This window comes from Bufo bufo, chromosome 2, assembly GCF_905171765.1.
Source record: "Bufo bufo chromosome 2, aBufBuf1.1, whole genome shotgun sequence".
Taxonomy (NCBI): Eukaryota; Metazoa; Chordata; class Amphibia; order Anura; family Bufonidae; genus Bufo; species Bufo bufo.
This window is the reverse complement of record NC_053390.1, coordinates 599,515,873-599,534,125: the sequence shown is the minus strand read 5'-3', so window position 1 is coordinate 599,534,125 and position 18,253 is coordinate 599,515,873. Positions and strand designations below refer to the sequence as shown.

The 18,253-nt window shown below is 41.4% G+C and overlaps 1 protein-coding gene across 1 annotated transcript in view; it reads right to left on the bottom strand.

Moving 5' to 3' along the window:
* The window catches only part of RRH (retinal pigment epithelium-derived rhodopsin homolog), a 40,117-nt gene extending 29,775 nt beyond the window's left edge, over nucleotides 1–10,342 (bottom strand). The window contains exons 1-2 of the mRNA XM_040419873.1: nucleotides 10,329–10,342; nucleotides 9,015–9,160 (exon numbers count right to left, since the gene is read on the bottom strand). Of these exons, the coding sequence (XP_040275807.1) occupies nucleotides 9,015–9,160; nucleotides 10,329–10,342 (160 nt within the window). The remainder of the gene's footprint in view (nucleotides 1–9,014; nucleotides 9,161–10,328) is intronic.
* Between the last annotated feature and the right edge of the window lie 7,911 nt (nucleotides 10,343–18,253).

The following is an 18,253-nucleotide window of genomic DNA, read 5'->3' as shown; positions in this document are numbered from 1 at the left end:
CAGTTGAATGGCCCCCAAGGTCTCCTGATCTGACCCCCTTAGACTTTTATCTTTGGGGTCATCTGAAGGCAATTGTCTATGCTTTGAAGATACGAGATTAAAAAAACAAAAGTTGGATTCAAAATGGCCGACTTAAAAATGGCCACCATCCATCTTGAAAAGTTTCCCCCCTCACATATACTCCATCCTCAATGCGCCTGCGCCGATGACGTCATCAAGTACACCCGGAAGAGATTTATTATTAATAATCGTTGGTGGTATAGTGTTAATATTTTTATAAAATTATTTATTCCCATTTCGTTGGTGGTTTTTGTGGCAGCATGCTTATTACGTACATACTTACCTGATTCGAGCATCCAGCGACGTCACCAGACTCTCCGCCTCCTTCCAGCGATGCACGCGTCTTCTCTTCCGGGTGTACTTGATGACATCATCGGTGCAGGCGCATTGAGGATGGAGCTGCCGAGCAAGCGTCCGCCTCTCAGTGCGCCTGCGCCGACTGAATACCGTTACGGCGCAGGCGCGAGATCTTGATAGCAGACAGGAACAGCCAGAGGACGATCCCGTCCGTTGGCCCTGTCAATCAACATGTGGAGGGGGCGTCTTTAGGATAGGAGGATGCGGCTGCTACCAGCAAGTAGCCGCCCTACTTGCTGGTAGCAAGGTAATTTGCATATTTTAAAAGTACGTTTTTAACATAATCTGCTGAACCGAAATGATTAATTACAATATGTATGCAAAAATCGCAGTATAGGGATTAAAACTAACCAAAAAAAAAAAAACTGTTTAGTGGGGTGACAGAGGCCCTTTAACAAGGTTCCAAGTAGAGCTTCAATATGCAACAAGAAAAATTGGGGGTGAGACAAAACATTTTTTTCGCATTCAATTTAATGAAAACAACGAATAAACTGAAACAGGCTGTTTTTCAGCTGATCAAAAGTTTAGGACCACACCTCCAAAAAAAACTAACGCCCCCCCCCCCCCCCCAAAACAGAACTCAGTAATGAGTAGCTCCGCCATTATTGTTTATCACTTCCAAAATTTGTTTCGGCATGCTTGATGCAAGCGTTTCCATGAGGTGAGTGGGAACATTTCTCCAAGTGGTGAAGACGGCTGCACGAAGGCCATCTACTGTCTGGAACTGTTGTCCATTTTAGTAAACTTCCCTTGCCATCCATCCCCAAAGGTTCTCAATTGGATTTAGATCAGGGGAACATGCAGTATGGGCCAAAAGAGTGATGTTATTCTCCTGGAAGAAGTCCCTTGTCCTGCGGGCATTGTGTACTGTAGCGTTGAAAAACCCAGTCGTTACCACACAGACGAGGGCCCTCAGTCATGTTGAATGCTCTCTGCAACATCTGGACATAGCCAGTGGCCGTTTGACGCCCCTGCACTTCCTGAAGCTCCATTGTTCCACTGAAGGAAAAAGCACCCCAGACCATTATGGCGCCCCTCCACTGTGGCGCGTAGAAAACATCTCAGGTGGGATCTGCTTGTCATGCCAGTAACGTTAGAAACCATCAGGGTTAAATTTTTTCTCATCAGAGAATAAAACTTTCTTCCACCTTTGAATGTCCCATGACGAGGTCTTTGAAGACGTTTTTTGTTTTTGAAGCCCTTCAGTCTCAGATGCCGTCTGATGGTTATGGGGCTGCAGTCAGCACCAGTAAGGGCCTTAATTTGGGTCGAGGATCGTCCAGTGTCTTGACGGACAGCCAATTGGATCCTCCGGCTCAGTGCTGATGAATTTTTTTTAGGTCTTCCACTGTCCATTGTTCCATAACCCTCAGGATCATTTAAGAAATTCCAAATGACTGTCTTACTGCGTCCCACCTCAGCAGCGATGGCGCGCTGTGAGAGACCCTGCTTATGCAGTTCAACAACCCGACCACATTAAAAAAGGGAGAGTTTTTTTGCCTTTGCCATCACAACGTGTGACTACCTGACAGAAAATGACAATGAATCCACATCTTTGCACAGATTTGGCCTTTTAAAGGCATGTGGTCCTAAAATTTGGATCAGCTGAAAAACAGCCTGTTTCAGTTTAATCGTTATTTTCAATTAATTGAATGCTCAAAAAAATGTTTTGTCTCACTCTCATTTCTTCTTGTTGCATGTTGAAGCTCTACTTGGAACCTTGTTAAGATCCAACAATGTAATCACAGGGAACGACCTGTTTAAAACGTAGCCTTTAATCTAATTTAGATATAAAATAACAAAAACTCCCACAAAACATACATAGAAAAGAACATGTTTTGTGGGAGTTTTTGTTATTTTATATCTAAATTAGATTAAAGGCTACGTTTTAAACAGGTCGTTCCCTGTGATTACATATATTGGATTATACACCACCTGTGGTTATTATTCCCTCTGACGGGATATCGTCTTAGCTGTGATTAAGATCCAACAATGTAAAATATGATTTTTTGCCATTTTTCAAGTGGTCTTAAACTTTTGATCAGGACTGTATAAGAACATAAAAAAATCCTCTCTTTCCAAAAACAATATGTTAATACAGTTTAATATCCTCCATCGCCTATATTATACTTCAAAACCTTGTTTTTCCCTTTTTTGGTTTAAGATGGGATTGTATGTATTAGAGATGTGACTTACTGGAATATATATATGCCGTCTGAGAACATGTGGCTTAATATACTCCAACTATCCAGGTGACATCAAGGTCCGAAAAAAACGCATATGCGCTTTATGGTATTCACATTTACCGGTTATATATTGCGTCATACAAGAGTCCTGCCCATCTCCCAACAAGGGAACATGAAGGCGAGGAATGTGGGATATATTACATCCTGCATATGGATCCCCGGTATATGTGAATAACTTACATATAGACATATAACAATTCGGAAATTGTATTTGCCAGAATAACATTATTTAGTAATTTACAATCATGGATATGTTTTGGATTATTATTTTTATTGCCACACTATGAAGATTTTATGTCAAACAGGAAGGAAAGGTGCCGAGGACGCGCATGTCTAAACTTTGATTATGTCCGCATATTTTCATAGAACATGTGTTTGATTATAATTATACCAATGAGAACCATGGTGAATAACAATTGTCAACCGTCGCCTACTATATACTTGCCATATGAATTGTATCTGAATCTACGATGTTTTGTAGCTAACTGTATGACAAATTTTTTAATGCATCTTGTTCAATGGTTTTTTCAGTATATACCACAATCCCAATTCACATCATGCGGTTTTTCAAATCTGGCGGTGATAACTTAATCTTCCCACGTTGACATACCAGGTGGACGATTAAGTCAATATATGGATATACAGAACCACAAGGAACACGATGCAGTCAACAAGTGGAAGAATATACTAATCTCAAATCACTGCTTTTTTATTTATATTTATTTTTATTTTCATATGTTTTTTTTTATTTTTCATTTATTATAATTTTGTAAAACCTACAATGTAATCTGTATTCAAGTGAGGACATCATGCTGATACCTTTTGGGGAGAGAGACCACATGGGATTTTATGTTAGTAATATATATATATATATATATATATATATATATAAAAAAAAATCCATGTATTTTTTAATGTTTGTTTATAGCACTATTGGGTATGTAACTATATCACATGTGATTAGGTTTGCACAGGTGTCTCACATGGACCCGGCTGATTCTGCTGCTCGCCCCACCTCTCTACACCCCTCCCTGGGGGGCGGAGATTCTTGAGGTGAGCCGTATTTTAGCTTGGAACATGTCAGACACTTAGGATCATGACTAAGAACACGACTGTTCGAAACGCGTAGATCTTGGGAACCGGGGGGTACCAGTGTTTTGATGAATTTACCTGAATTTTGGTGACAATGAAGACCGGGATTTCCACTATGTCCATCCTGGTGCTGGAGCATTTCTTCAATTTTTTCTATATTATACTCCAGTGGCTTTGTCTAGAATGTATAAAAATCCAAAGTGTAGCTGCTGGAAATGTAAAACAGAGCAGGCTGATTTTCTCCATATGATATGGACCTGCCCACGAATACAGAGTTTTTGGAGTAGGGTCTTTGAGGAGTTAGTCTGTAGATCCTCTATCAGACCCCCCCCCCCCCTCCCCCTCCCCTAGGGGCTATATTTTTTTTTTTTTCTCCATCCTCTGAGATGAGGGGAAAAGTGAATATCTTTTGGCTTAAAACTCTGCTTTTAGCTAGAGTGGTTATAGTGAGAAAATGGGGTTCAGACCTCCAACCGGATACTGAGGAGTGGAAAAAACTAGTGTCCAAAGTTAAAAGTTTAAAAAAAAATTACAAGCCAGAGCCCCCGGCAAAAAGTGGAATGGGTACAAACTTGGGCATATTGGCCTTAATTATAAATTAGATTCCTAATTGGACTAGTGAAACTGTTTTCATTGATGGTGGGCTATTAGGACAACGTAAAGTTGTGTAATGGTGGAGGGGGAGCTTCGGTTCGGGTGGGGTTCTAGAGCGGGGCAAAGGGAGAAAAGTGTCTTTTTTCTTTTTTGTATGGGAATTTTTTTATATTTTTATAAGCGTCATGGCTTCTTTTTGATTCAACAATATGAAGTTATGTAATGTAATTATGTAAATGGTAGTAATGTTGCCAAATTTCCCAAAATGTAATATCTTATACGAATATTAAATAAAATAAAAAAAAAAGACCAATTATGCTGACATGCACATGATTTGCATTAAGGGGCTATATGGAGAGAGCTGGCATGCTGAGCTCTATCCATACATGGCGGGTGTTGGCTGTATAATAAGGCAAGCACCCACCAGCAGTGACCAGGATCGGAGACGATGCTGATTCAGGTCATTTAACCCCTCAGATGCCCCCATATTAAACACCAACAGCTAAGAAGGGAATAGGAACATTGTCAGCATTCTACCAATTTTAGGCTGCTATAGTAATCAGATTTTTCTAAAATACATTAAACTAGAAAACTTCTTTAGGGCTGGTTTTACATATAGTTGTGGTGTTTTTCTGCACTTCTGAGTTAATTTTTGCCCCTGTGTTTTTTGTTTTTGTTTGTAAAAACTCCACCTCCAGATATCTAGGTGTCTGCTGAAGGTCTATGAGAAATATGGAACCCAGGACACAAGCATTTTATTTTGCTCCTTCCATTTTTGTAAATTAGGGGTCTCTTTTTTTCTCTTCCTTAAATCTTTTCAAAAACATGAATGCTATTCCTCTTGCAGTTTTTTCCGGCATTTTGATATCTCCTTCTCTATGGGGAGAAAAAAGAAACCACGAAGAAAACAATAGTGATAAGACACATTGGGGGTCATTTATCATGTGCGTCTGTTTTGCATCGTGCAATTAGACCGGCGTAGTGGATTAGCCTGTCAGTATTTTACATACTATTTATTTATAATGAGTCGCACAGCAGGTGATGAATTAGGTGAGGTGTCTTTCATCAGGGCATATACATTTGTCACAAACTCAGGGAACGTGCCAGCTTCAGTGCATAAAGAGGGAAACACATCATCATGTAGCAATTTCGCATATATTTGGGGTCATCTGAAGGCAATTGTCTATGCTGTGAAGATACGAGATGTGCAGCACCTGAAACTACGGATACTGGAAGCCTGTGCTAGCATTTCTCCTGCGGTGTTGCTATCAGTGTGTGAAGAGTGGGAGAAGAGGGTTGCATTGACAATCAAACACAATGGGCAGCACATTGAACACATTTTATAAGTGGTCAGAAACTTGCAAATAACTCATGAAAGCATAAAGTTACGTTAAAACCAAGCACACCATTGTTTTTCTTGTGAAATTCCCAATAAGTTTGATGTGTCACATGACCCTCTTCCTATTGAAAAAACAAAAGTTGGATTCAAAATGGCTAACTTCAAAATGGCCACCATGGTCACCACCCATCTTGAAAAGTTTCCCCCCTCACATATACTAATGTGCCACAAACAGGAAGTTAATATCACCAACCATTCCCATTTTATAAAGGTGTATCCATATAAATGGCCCACCCTGTATTCTGGCTCGGCTCCCAACTGCATTGGACAGACCTACCGGAAATCCAGCATTGATTGTAATATTATATATTGAGTGGAGCTAAAAGGACTATCCTATGATGATGAATTCATATAAACCAGCCTAACATTATATGACAAGTGGGACTTTATGGATCGATAAGCGATGAATTCATATGAATCAGCTTAATTCCATTAACTAACTGATGTTATTTTATATGTGATTTTTATATATTTTTTTGTTTTATTTTTACAATACAGAAAGGGTCCTGCTGATTTATTTGTATGTATATATGCTCTTATATTAAATTGGCTATAATAAAAAATTTAAATAAAAAAATTAAAAAAAGGGATTGTCCGGACTTTGATATTGATATTGATATTGATGACCTATCCTCAAGAGTATGTTTAATTCACCTTGATAAATGGGAAGAGGAACTAGCCATAAAATTTGATAAATGGGAGTTGCCAAAGGTGTTAACGGCTTCAGGGAAAGTCTCTAGATGTGTAAAATTGCAGGAGAATAGTTATAAAGTCCTCACACGCTGGTATTATACACCACAAAGGTTACACACTATGTTCCCAGAGGTCAGCCCCATTTGCTGGAGGTGTGAGATTAATATTGGGTCTCAAAGTCATGTCTGGTAGTTATGTCCTAAAATTCAAAACTATTGGCAGGAGGTATGTAAGGTCTTATCCCAGGTATGTAGAATAACAGTCCGAGCGTCACCTAAATTATGCCTTTTTGGCCTAACAGGAGAGTTATCCAGTACTGAATCGAGTGAGGTTCACACTTTGTGTAAGATACTATTATCAGCAGCACGCCTTCTAGTGGCAGTATACTGGAGAAAAATAGATCCCCCAGCATTGCAGCATTGGTTTATGAAATGTGACCAGATCTATAGATTGGAACAAATAGCACATTGGGATACCAGAACACCTCAACGTTTCTCGATTATTTGGGGCCCATGGAAGAAGTTTAGAGGATTCACTGATTAAGCTAGGACTTCATTTGGGAACTGTTTGACTATTACATGGTATGTAGAAATATGTGACTTCTAGATACACATTATCCTATACCCTCCTCCCCTCTGACTTTCCCCCCCCCTTCTCCCTAATTTATGTTTTACCAAGAAATGTGATATACCGATTATATCAATATCTGTACAACTATTGTAACAGCTGTAATTCAAGCATGCCGATTTATATATGATTGTCAATGTTAACCTTTTCACGCCTATCGGCGAGTATTCATTTTTATATTTATGAAACAATAAAAATATTTTTGAAATAAGAGTATGTTTAATTCAATATTTCTCCACACTGGTGATGAAAGCCTAATGATGCAGAGATCCTATAAAGTCTTTAATAGACATTCACTTTTTTATGGGTCATTGATGCAGGAATTTTTTCTTCTATTGCCAAACTTGGAGTCAAAAGAGTTTTTTTTCGCCCTTAACCCCTTAGTAACCAGCCTGTTTTGGTTGACCAAGCGTTTTTCTTCCTTTTTTCATAGTCGCATTCCAAGAGCTATAACTTTTTTATTTTTCCGTCTATATAGCTATATGAGGGCTTGTTTTTTGTGGGACAAACTGTAGTTTTTAATGGCGCCATTTTGGGGTACACATAACTTTCTGATGAACTTTTATTAACTCTTTCTAGGGAGAGAGAAGGGAAAAATAGCAATACTGCCACTGAGTTTTCACGTTATAAATTTTACGGCGTTCATTTTTCGGTATAAATAACATAATATCTTTATTCTCTGGGTCAGTATGATTACAGTGATACCAAATACATATAGTTGTTTTTTTTACATTTTACTACATTTTTGCAATGAAACCCTTTTTTAAAAGAAAAAAATGTCTTTGCATTGCCGCTTCCCAAGACCCATAACTTTGTTATTTTTCTTTCTGTGGAGTTGTGTGATGACTTGATTTTTGCAGGACGACTTGTATTTTTCATTGGAATCATTTTGGAGTAAATGGCACTTTTTCGGTGGCAATTAAGAATAAATTAGCAATTCTGTCTTTTTTTTTTCTTAACGGCGTTCAACGTAGGGGATAATGAGATTTATGTAGTCTGGGTCGTTACAGACGCGGAAATACCAAACATAAGGGGAAAGATTTATTTTTTTTGCAATTTTTTTTGCAATTTTTTTTAAATTGAAAAGCATATTTTCAATGGAAAAAAAGCTAAAAAATTTTATGCGATTTTTTTTAATTGAATACATTTTTTTTTTTTTTTACTTATTTTTACCACTTCATAGTCCCCACACGGACTTTCTGATTGCAGACAGATTTTTGATTGCTTTTAAAATGCAATGCACTATCCCTATAGTGCATTGCATTTTAATAGCAATGCTATTCTAACATTGACCAGCAGGCTGCGCCATAGAGGCGCAGCCTGCTGGAAATTGCTGAAGGCTGGTCTGGGGCCTACATCAGACCCCAGACAGCCTTCACATGCTTTGGCACCCCGCAATCGCATTTGCGGGGTGCCAATGGGAGACAGAGGGAGTCTGCTCCCTCTGTCAGCACTTTACATGCGCCATTGCCCGCAACATGTAAAATGTTAAACAGCCCGGATCGGCACTCCAAAATATCCTTTTGGCCTCAGGGGCAGGCTACGGTACTATGGTACAGCATTCAGTGAAAAAACATATGTATTAAACATATGGGTGATGAATATTGCTGTATTTTTAGCATCTATCAAATGATTTCATTAAATAAACATATATCTCATATACATTGTGGGCCATACACGTGATGGGAGCAGAGCCTTTAGACGCTATGGCAGTTTACTATTTCGGGCGAATTATTGGGAATACGAACGCTCGTTCCCGATAATGCGTTTGTGTAATCAAGCAGCCGATGAACAAACAACCACTCTCTCGTTGCTGATCGGCAAGAATGGACGAGAGGATATAAGTGCAAATGAACATGCAGCTCCACCAGGACCTGAGACAATGGATTCTATGTATTCCAGTAGAGAATGCATAAACTACAAATTTAGAAAATAAAAGACCATACCTGCTGTAATAAGATAAGCAGCAACAATATTATGTTCACGCTGGGAGAACACAGAGAGGACTTCAGTGGTGGCAGCAGAAGTGTTAATGGAGATAGTTCCAGCTGGTTGAAATGTTAAAACCTCTGGTGTTTTGTCCATCGCAAACCTTGAATGCGGTGACTACTAAACAATATTTTGAGTCATTATTCCATGAGATTCTTGAGAATTAAACTTCTTGCATAAATTAAAGGATTCTAGGGGGAGTTCCTGCCCCAGTAAAGCTTGTTAGCTAAACAAAGACCAACACAGAAGCTCAGATGTTCACAATGAAGTGCTTAGTTTTCATTCAGAGCCTCTTTTCTAGACAGCTTAAATGTGTCACATGCTCCTATTAAAGAGCACTAGGGAATGTGGCACAGATTATGCATTTGTATGTCAATATACTTAAATTTCTAAGGAGTATTAAGTGGTCCTCATAGTTTGCGGGTAGCCCAAGAGCTAGCTTCACACCACTGGGTATGTCCAGGTGGGATGTGCAATGCATTTGGAAAGTCTTCACACCATGTTGCTGCCTTGTGCTAAAATAAAATAAAAAATTCACATTTTCCCCCATCTGCACTTAAGTTATTAATAGGAAAAAAGTAACATTTCACATGGAAATGAAGTATTGGGACCGTTTGCTATGAAACTTGAAATTTAGCTCTGGGGACCTCCCATTTCTCTTGATAATCTTTGAGATGCTTCTACACCTTCATTGGATTCTATCTATTGTAAATTAAGTTGATTGGACACGATTTGGAAAGACACATCCCTGTGTATATATATATGGTGTCTCACAAATGACAATGCATATCAGGGTAAATACCAAGCCATGATGAGAAAAGAACTGCCTATAGAGCTCAGTGACAGGATTCTGTGGAGGCACAGATCTGGGTACAAACCTTTAAGAGACAGAGTGCCAGAACTGCAACCAAAAAATGCACTTATCGCAAAGTGCCAGCACGGCGATTTAACCTGTATACTACAGTCCAATATAGTTTATCTTCCATGTTCCTGTATCCTTTAGCTATAATACCCTGCCTACATTCAGTGCGCTTCCTGTGCTGTTCATAGCGTGCCCTGCGCTGATGAATGGCAGGAAAAGACAAGGGTATATTGGTACACCATAGACTTTTTCCAGGGCGTGGGTGCCCACAGAGAGGGCTCTGAGTGCTGACTCTGGCACCCGTGCTATAGTTTCACCACCACTGCTTTAGTCTGATGAAACCATGACTGAACTTTTTGACATCAATTCTGTGTAGCATGTCTGGAGGAAACCAGGCACTGCTCATTACCTGCCCAATGTCATGCCTACAGTAAAAAAAATTGTGGTGGCAGCATCATTCTGTGGGGGTCTTTTTCAGCAGGTGGTCAGGGAGACTGGTCAGGGGTATAAGGAAAGCTGAAAGGAGCAAAATACAGTGGCCGCCCCACTAAACTAAGTAAGTAGGTAAGAGAGGTGATTAAGAACCAACAGATTACTCTTGCTGAGCCAAAACAACACAGGACTGGTTTAGGAACAACTCTGTGAATGTCCTTGAGTGGCCCAGCCAGAGTCCTGACTTGAAACCAATTGAACATCTCTGGAGAGACCTGAAAATGGCTATCCACAAATGGTCCCAAGTAACCTGATAGAGCTTGAGAGCACCTTGTGGCATCATACCCAATAAGACTAGAGGCTGTATTAGCTGCCTAAGGTAAAGGGTCAGAATACTTATATCAGTGTTAGATTGTAGCTTTTCAATAAATTGGCAAAGATTTCTACCATCCTGCTTTCACTTTCTCATTATGGGGTATTGAGTGCAAAATGATTTGGGAGGGGGGGGGGATAGATTTTTATTTTCAGCACAAGGCCGCAACATAAGAAAAAAGTGAAAGGGTCTGAAGACTTTACAAATGCACAGTATGTGCTACAAATTATCTGCACTGTATCAGACAGAATCATGCAGGAGTAAAATCCACACCAAATGCTGTGAATTTTGTTGCAGAATTCATGGCATAAATGCAAGGTAAGATTTTTAACCTTTTCCCATACCATAAATGTACAGTATGGCACTTATCTCGTTCCCATGCTGTACATTTACAGAACAGCTATGGTGCCAGCTGTAACATACAGCTGACACCCTGTGCAGTGGCCCTGTAACATACAGTTGACACCCTGTGCAGTGGCCCTGTAACATACAGCTGACACCCTGTGCAGTGGCCCTGTAACATACAGTTGACACCCTGTGCAGTGGCCGGGTTTGAAGTGGCCCCAATGCTACTCTGGGTCCCCCAGACACCATCGAAGTGTTGCTGCTCCCTGGAAGTGATGGTAAGGTGTGGTTTACCCCAATGGGAAATAAGTCCAGACAGTCAGGGTCTGCAGTAAACCAGGGTTCTTTACTGGAGGAATTCAGGTACAAAACAATACAGGCGAGGCATTGGGCTGACTTCTCCAGTCTCCTTCCTGGCAGAAGGGTTTGATGCTGAGGAAAGACCTGAGTTAGCGGTCCCTCTTTCTCTTTAGAAGGCTGGTACCCTGGTCCAAGGCTGGTGATCCAGGGTCTGTGGCAGCGCATCCCCGTCTCAGCGTCTTCCTCTGGTCACTCAGTAGTCTGAAAGAGTCTCCCCTCCAAGCATTGTTCTCTAACTGCAGCACACTAGGGGCCCTGACTGCTCTCCTTATATAGTTTTTGCTAGACTAGAACCTTCTTGTGGCAGGGGTGGAGTGGAGAAACCCAACACAAGCAGATACATTGTTTCAGCTCCCATGTGGTATAGACTTACATTAGAGCTTCAATGATACTCAATGGCAATGACACCACATGTTTTCCAGACAAAAACAAGCTAAACATAGCTAAAACCAGACATTTAAAAGGTGAGGTTGTCCTGCTTTTTGGTGGTAAACAAGCCTGGGTTTTTCCCTCCAAAACATGGTAGTAAACAAGTCCAGCTTCTCTATCAAAGCCCTAAAAGTCTCTCAGTATTTATTAACCCTTTCCACAGAGACATGTAAATACAGCGATAATGAACAGGATATACACTCACCTAAAGAATTATTAGGAACACCTGTTCTATTTCTCATTAATGCAATTATCTAGTCAACCAATCACATGGCAGTTGCTTCAATGCATTTAGGGGTGTGGTCCTGGTCAAGACAATCTCCTGAACTCCAAACTGAATGTCAGAATGGGAAAGAAAGGTGATTTAAGCAATTTTGAGCGTGGCATGGTTGTTGGTGCCAGACGGGCCGGTCTGAGTATTTCACAATCTGCTCAGTTACTGGGATTTTCACTCAACCATTTCTAGGGTTTACAAAGAATGGTGTGAAAAGGGAAAAACATCCAGTATGTGGCAGTCCTGTGGGCTAAAATGCCTTGTGGATGCTAGAGGTCAGAGGAGAATGGGCCGACTGATTCAAGCTGATAGAAGAGCAACGTTGACTGAAATAACCACTCATTACAACCGAGGTATGCAGCAAAGCATTTGTGAAGTCACAACACGCACAACCTTGAGGCGGATGGGCTACAACAGCAGAAGACCCCACCGGGTACCACTCATCTCCACTACAAATAGGAAAAAGAGACTACAATTTGCACGAGCTGACCAAAATTGGACTGTTGAAGACTGGAAAAATGTTGCCTGGTCTGATGAGTCTTGATTTCTGTTGAGACATTCAAATGGTAGAGTCCGAATTTGGTGTAAACAGAATGAGAACATGTATCCATCATTCCTTGTTACCACTGTGCAGGCTGGTGGTGGTGGTGGTGTAATGGTGTGGGGGCTATTTTCTGGGCACACTTTAGGCCCCTTAGTGCCAATTGGGCACTGTTTAAATGCCACGGGCTACCTGAGCATTGTTTCTGACCATGTCCATCCCTTCATGACCACCATGTACCCATCCTCTGATGGCTACTTTCAGCAGGATAATGCACCATGTCACAAAGCTCGAATCATTTCAAATTGGTTTCTTGAACATGACAATGAGTTCACTGTACTAAAATGGCCCCCACAGTCACCAGATCTCAACCCAATAGAGCATCTTTGGGATGTGGTGGAACGGGAGCTTCTTGACCTGGATGTGCATCCCTCAAATCTCCATCAACTGCAAGATGCTATCCTATCAATATGGGCCAACATTTCTAAAGAATGCTATCAGCACCTTGTTGAATCAATGCCACATAGAATTAAGGCAGTTCTGAAGGCAAAAGGGGGTCCAACACCGTATTAGTATGGTGTTCCTAATAATTCTTTAGGTGAGTTTATATCATAATACATACACTGCTCAAAAAAATAAAGGGAACACAAAAATAACATCCTAGATCTGAATTAATTAAATATTTTTCTGAAATACGTTGTTCTTTACATAGTTGAATGTGCTGACAACAAAATCACACAAAAATAAAAAAATGGAAATCAAATTTTTTAACCCATGGAGGTCTGGATTTGGAGTCACACTCAAAATTTAAGTGGAAAAACACACTACAGGCTTATCCAACTTTGATGTAATGTCCTTAAAACAAGTCAAAATGAGGCTCAGTAGTGTGTGTGGCCTCCACGTGCCTGTATGACCTCCCTACAACGCCTGTGCATGCTCCTGATGAAGTGGCGGACGGTCTCCTGAGGGATCTCCTCCCAGACCTGGACTAAAGCATCTGCCAACTCCTGGACAGTCTGTGGTGCAACGTGACGTTGGTGGATAGAGCGAGACATGATGTCCCAGATATGCTCAATTGGATTCAGGTCTGGGGAACGGGCGGGCCAGTCCATAGCATCAATGCCTTCGTCTTGCAGGAACTGCTGACACACTCCAGCCACATGAGGTCTAGCATTGTCTTGCATTAGGAGGAACCCAGGGCCAACTGCACCAGCATATGGTCTCACAAGGGGTCTGAGGATCTCATCTCGGTACCTAATGGCAGTCAGGCTACCTCTGGCGAGCACATGGAGGGCTGTGCGGCCCTCCAAAGAAATGCCACCCCACACCATTACTGACCCAATGCCAAACCGGTCATGCTGGAGGATGTTGCAGGCAGCAGAACGTTCTCCATGGCGTCTCCAGACTCTGTCACATGTGCTCAGTGTGAACCTGCTTTCATCTGTGAAGAGCACAGGGCGCCAATGGCGAATTTGCCAATCTTGGTGTTCTCTGGCAAATGCCAAACGTCCTGCACGGTGTTGGGCTGTAAGCACAACCCCCACCTGTGGATGTCGGGCCCTCATAGAGTCTGTTTCTGACCGTTTGAGCAGACATATGCACATTTGTGGCCTGCTGGAGGTCATTTTGCAGGGCTCTGGCAGTGCTCCTCCTGTTCCTCCTTGCACGAAGGCAGAGGTAGCGGTCCTGCTGCTGGGTTGTTGCCCTCCTACACGTCTCCTGATGTACTGGCCTGTCTCCTGGTAGCGCCTCCATGCTCTGGACACTACGCTGACAGACACAGCAAACCTTCTTGCCACAGCTCGCATTGATGTGCCATTCTGGATAAGCTGCACTACCTGAGCCACTTGTGTGGGTTGTAGACTCCGTCTCATGCTACCACTAGAGTATAAGCCCTGCCAGCATTCAAAAGTGACCAAAACATCAGCCAGGAAGCATAGGAACTGAGAAGTGTCTGTGGTCACCACCTGCAGAACCACTCCTTTATTGGGGGTGTCTTGCTAATTGCCTATAATTTCCACCTGTTGTCTATTCCATTTGCACAACAGCATGTCAAATTGATTGTCACTCAGTGTTGCTTCCTAAGTGGACAGTTTGATTTCACAGAAGTGTGATTGACTTGGAGTTACATTGTGTTGTTTAAGTGTTCCCTTTATTTTTTTGAGCAGTGTATATATATATAAAATAGAGTAACACAGTAATAAACTGTATAAATTAACTTTCAAGAGAAATAAAGTAAGGCCTTGTTCACACGTCAGTTATTTGATCAGTTATTTCCATCAGTTATTGTGAGCTAAAACCAAATGTGGATCAAAAACACAGAATAATAGCAGATCTTTTCATTATACCTCATCTCTGTGTAGCCTCCACTCCTGGATTTGGCTCACAATAATTGATGGAAATAACTGATCAAATAACTGACGTGTGAACAAGGCCTAAGAAGTTTTAACTTTGCATAGGGGATATAGGCAAATGTCCAAATGTCAAAGTACTCCCTGTTCCAGGGCACTACACCTGCTGCAATGGCAGAGATTGATGTTAGAGCTGATCCCGGTCGTTTAACCCCTTAGATGCCAGTCAGTAGAACTGCAAAAGGCCACTGGGTCTGCCATGCATGATAGCCTATTATGTCCCGTGTCTAAAAATATCCAAATACAGTTAGGTCCATATATATTTGGACAGTACATTACCACAATGGATTTTAAACAAGACAATTCAGATGCAGTTGAAGTTCAGACTTTCAGCTTTAATTCAGTGAATTGAACAAAATGATTGCATAAAAATGTGAGGAACTAAAGCAATTTTTAAACTCAATCCCTTCATTTTAGGGTCTCAAAAGTAATTGGACAAATTAAATAATTGTAAATAAAATGTTAATTTCTAGTACTTGGTGGAAAACCCTTTGTTGGCAATGACTGCCTGAAGTCTTGAACTCATGGACATCCCCAGACTCTGCGTTTCCTCCTTTTTAATGCTCTGCCAGGCCTTTACTGCAGTGGTTTTCAGTTGCTGTTTGTTTGTGGGCTTTAACAAGTGAAATGCATGCTCTATTGGGTTCAGATCAGGTGACTGACTTGGCCATTCAAGAATATTCCACTTCTTTGCTTTAATAAACTCGTGGGTTGCTTTGGCTTTATGTTTTGGGTCATTGTCTATCAACATTATGAAACACTGACCAATCAGTTTGGCTGCATTTGAGCCCACAGTTCTGTCCTGTGTCACATCATCAATAAACACTAGGGACCCAGTGCCACTGGCAGCCATGCATGCCCAAGTCATCACACTGCCTCCGCCGTGTTTTACAGATGATGTGGTATGCTTTGGATCATGAGCTGTACCATGCCTTCGCCACACTTTTTTCTTTCCATCATTCTGGTAATGGATGATCTTGGTTTCATCTGTCCAAAGAATGTTCTTCCAGAATTGTGCAGGTTTAAGATTTTTTTTTTTTAGGAAGGTCCAATCTAGCCTTCTTATTCTTGAGGCTTATGAGTGGCTCGCACCGTGCAGTGAACCCTCTGTATTTACCTTCATGCAGTCTTCTCTTTATTGCAGATTTGAATATTAATACCTCTATATCCTGGAGTGTTGGTCACTTGGGTTGGCTGCTGTGAAGGGCTTTCTCTTCACCATGGTAATTATTCTGCGATCATCCACCACTGTTGTCTTCCGTGGGCATCCAGGTCTTTTTGCTTTGTTGAGGTTACCAGTTTTTTCTTTCTCAGGATGTACCGAACTGTAGATTTTGCCACTCCTAATAGTGTAGCAATTTCTTGTATGTTTTTTTTCTGTTTTCGCAGATGAAGGATGCCTTGTTTCACCTGCATGGAGAGCTCCTTTGACCGCATGTTTACTTCTCAGCAAAATCTTCAAAATGCAAGCAACACACCTCAAATCAACTCCAGGCCTTTTATGTGCCTAATTGAGAATTAAATAATGAAGGAATTGCCCACACCTGCCCATGAAACAGCCTTTGAGTCAATTGTCCAATTACTTGTTGTCCCTTTAAAAACAGGGTGCCACATGTAAAGGAGCTGAAACTCCTAAACCCTTCATCCAATTTTAATGTCCATACCCTCAAATGAAAGCTGAAAGTCTGGACTTTATCTCCATTATATAACTATAACTTGAATATGTTTTAGTAAACAAGTAAAAAATAAATAAATGTGTCAATGTCCAAATATATACGGACCTAAGTGAATAAAGGTGCAAAGGCACAATATACTGCAAATTGGCATATCTTAGCCCCACTCCCTTTCCCGCAAAGCACCACCCATTTTCTGCTAAGCCCCACTCCCTTTTTCGAATGTCTAAAAAAAGCGTAGAAACCCTAGATGTGCCAAATTACCCAACTTTTTAGACATGTTTTGGCACAAACATTAGTAAACCTGGGCAATTGTTTTACATTTGTCAAGTGTCAAAAGATTACACAAAACTTAATCTCTGGTCTCTTATTATACCAAGCTCCGCAGTACATTGTACAGCAGATGTGCTTTGTGCTGTAGCTCAATTCACTTGAAAGGGTTGTGTGCCCGATGGAGGTGACGGCACAGACTGATCAGTATGATGACACATCCTCATGACAGGTCATCTATACTTAAAGTGGTATTCCCATCTTGGACACTGGGGGCATATCCCTAGGATAGGTGCAGGTCCAACCTATACTTAGAACGGCGCTTGCAAAGTGCCGCACAGCGCACTGTACATGCGTGGCCGCACTCCATTTATTTCTATGGGACTGGTGAAAATTTTCAAACGTCCCATTGAAATGAATGGGAAGCGAACCGCGCAAGCACGGCCACCGCTTTATTCACTTCTATGGGGCTTAGGTCCCTTTCACACGAGCGAGTTTTTCGCGCGGGTGCAATGCGTGACGTGAACGCATAGCACCCGCACTGAATCCTGACCCATTCATTTCAATGGGTCTGTGTACATGAGCGTTGTTTTTCACGCATCAGTTCTGCGTTGCGTGAAAATCGCAGCATGTTCTATGTGAATAGGGCTGCGTGAAAAACGCATTGCATCCGCAAGCAAGTGCGGGTGCGATGCATTTTTCACTGATGGTTGCTAAGAGATGTTGTTTTTAAACATTCCGTTTTTTATCACGCGCGTGAAAAACGCATCAAAATGCATTCCACCCACGCGGAAAAAACTGAACTAAACGCAACCGCAGACAAAACTGACTGAACTTGCTTGCAAAATAGTGCGAGTTTCACTGAACGCATCCGGCCCCAATCCGCAACGCCCGTGTGAAACCAGTCTTATGGAAATAGTCTGCGCTCTGCTATTTTCGGCACTCCCATAGAAACGAATGATATAAACTTAAAAACAAGTAGTTACTGTATGTCAGTTCATGCAGGAAAAGCATCACTTTTTCACAAGCTACATGATAACGTCAAGATCTCCAAATACAGTGGCAATGCATACCTGTTTACCACTCTATTCACGTCTATGGGACTGTTGCAGACGCTGCTCCATTCAGAGTACGTATTTACGGAGCCCTGTTCTCAGGATTGCTGGGGTCCCAGTGGATGGCAATATAACAAAACAATAACAAAGACAGGTGCACTCTGCAGTCTC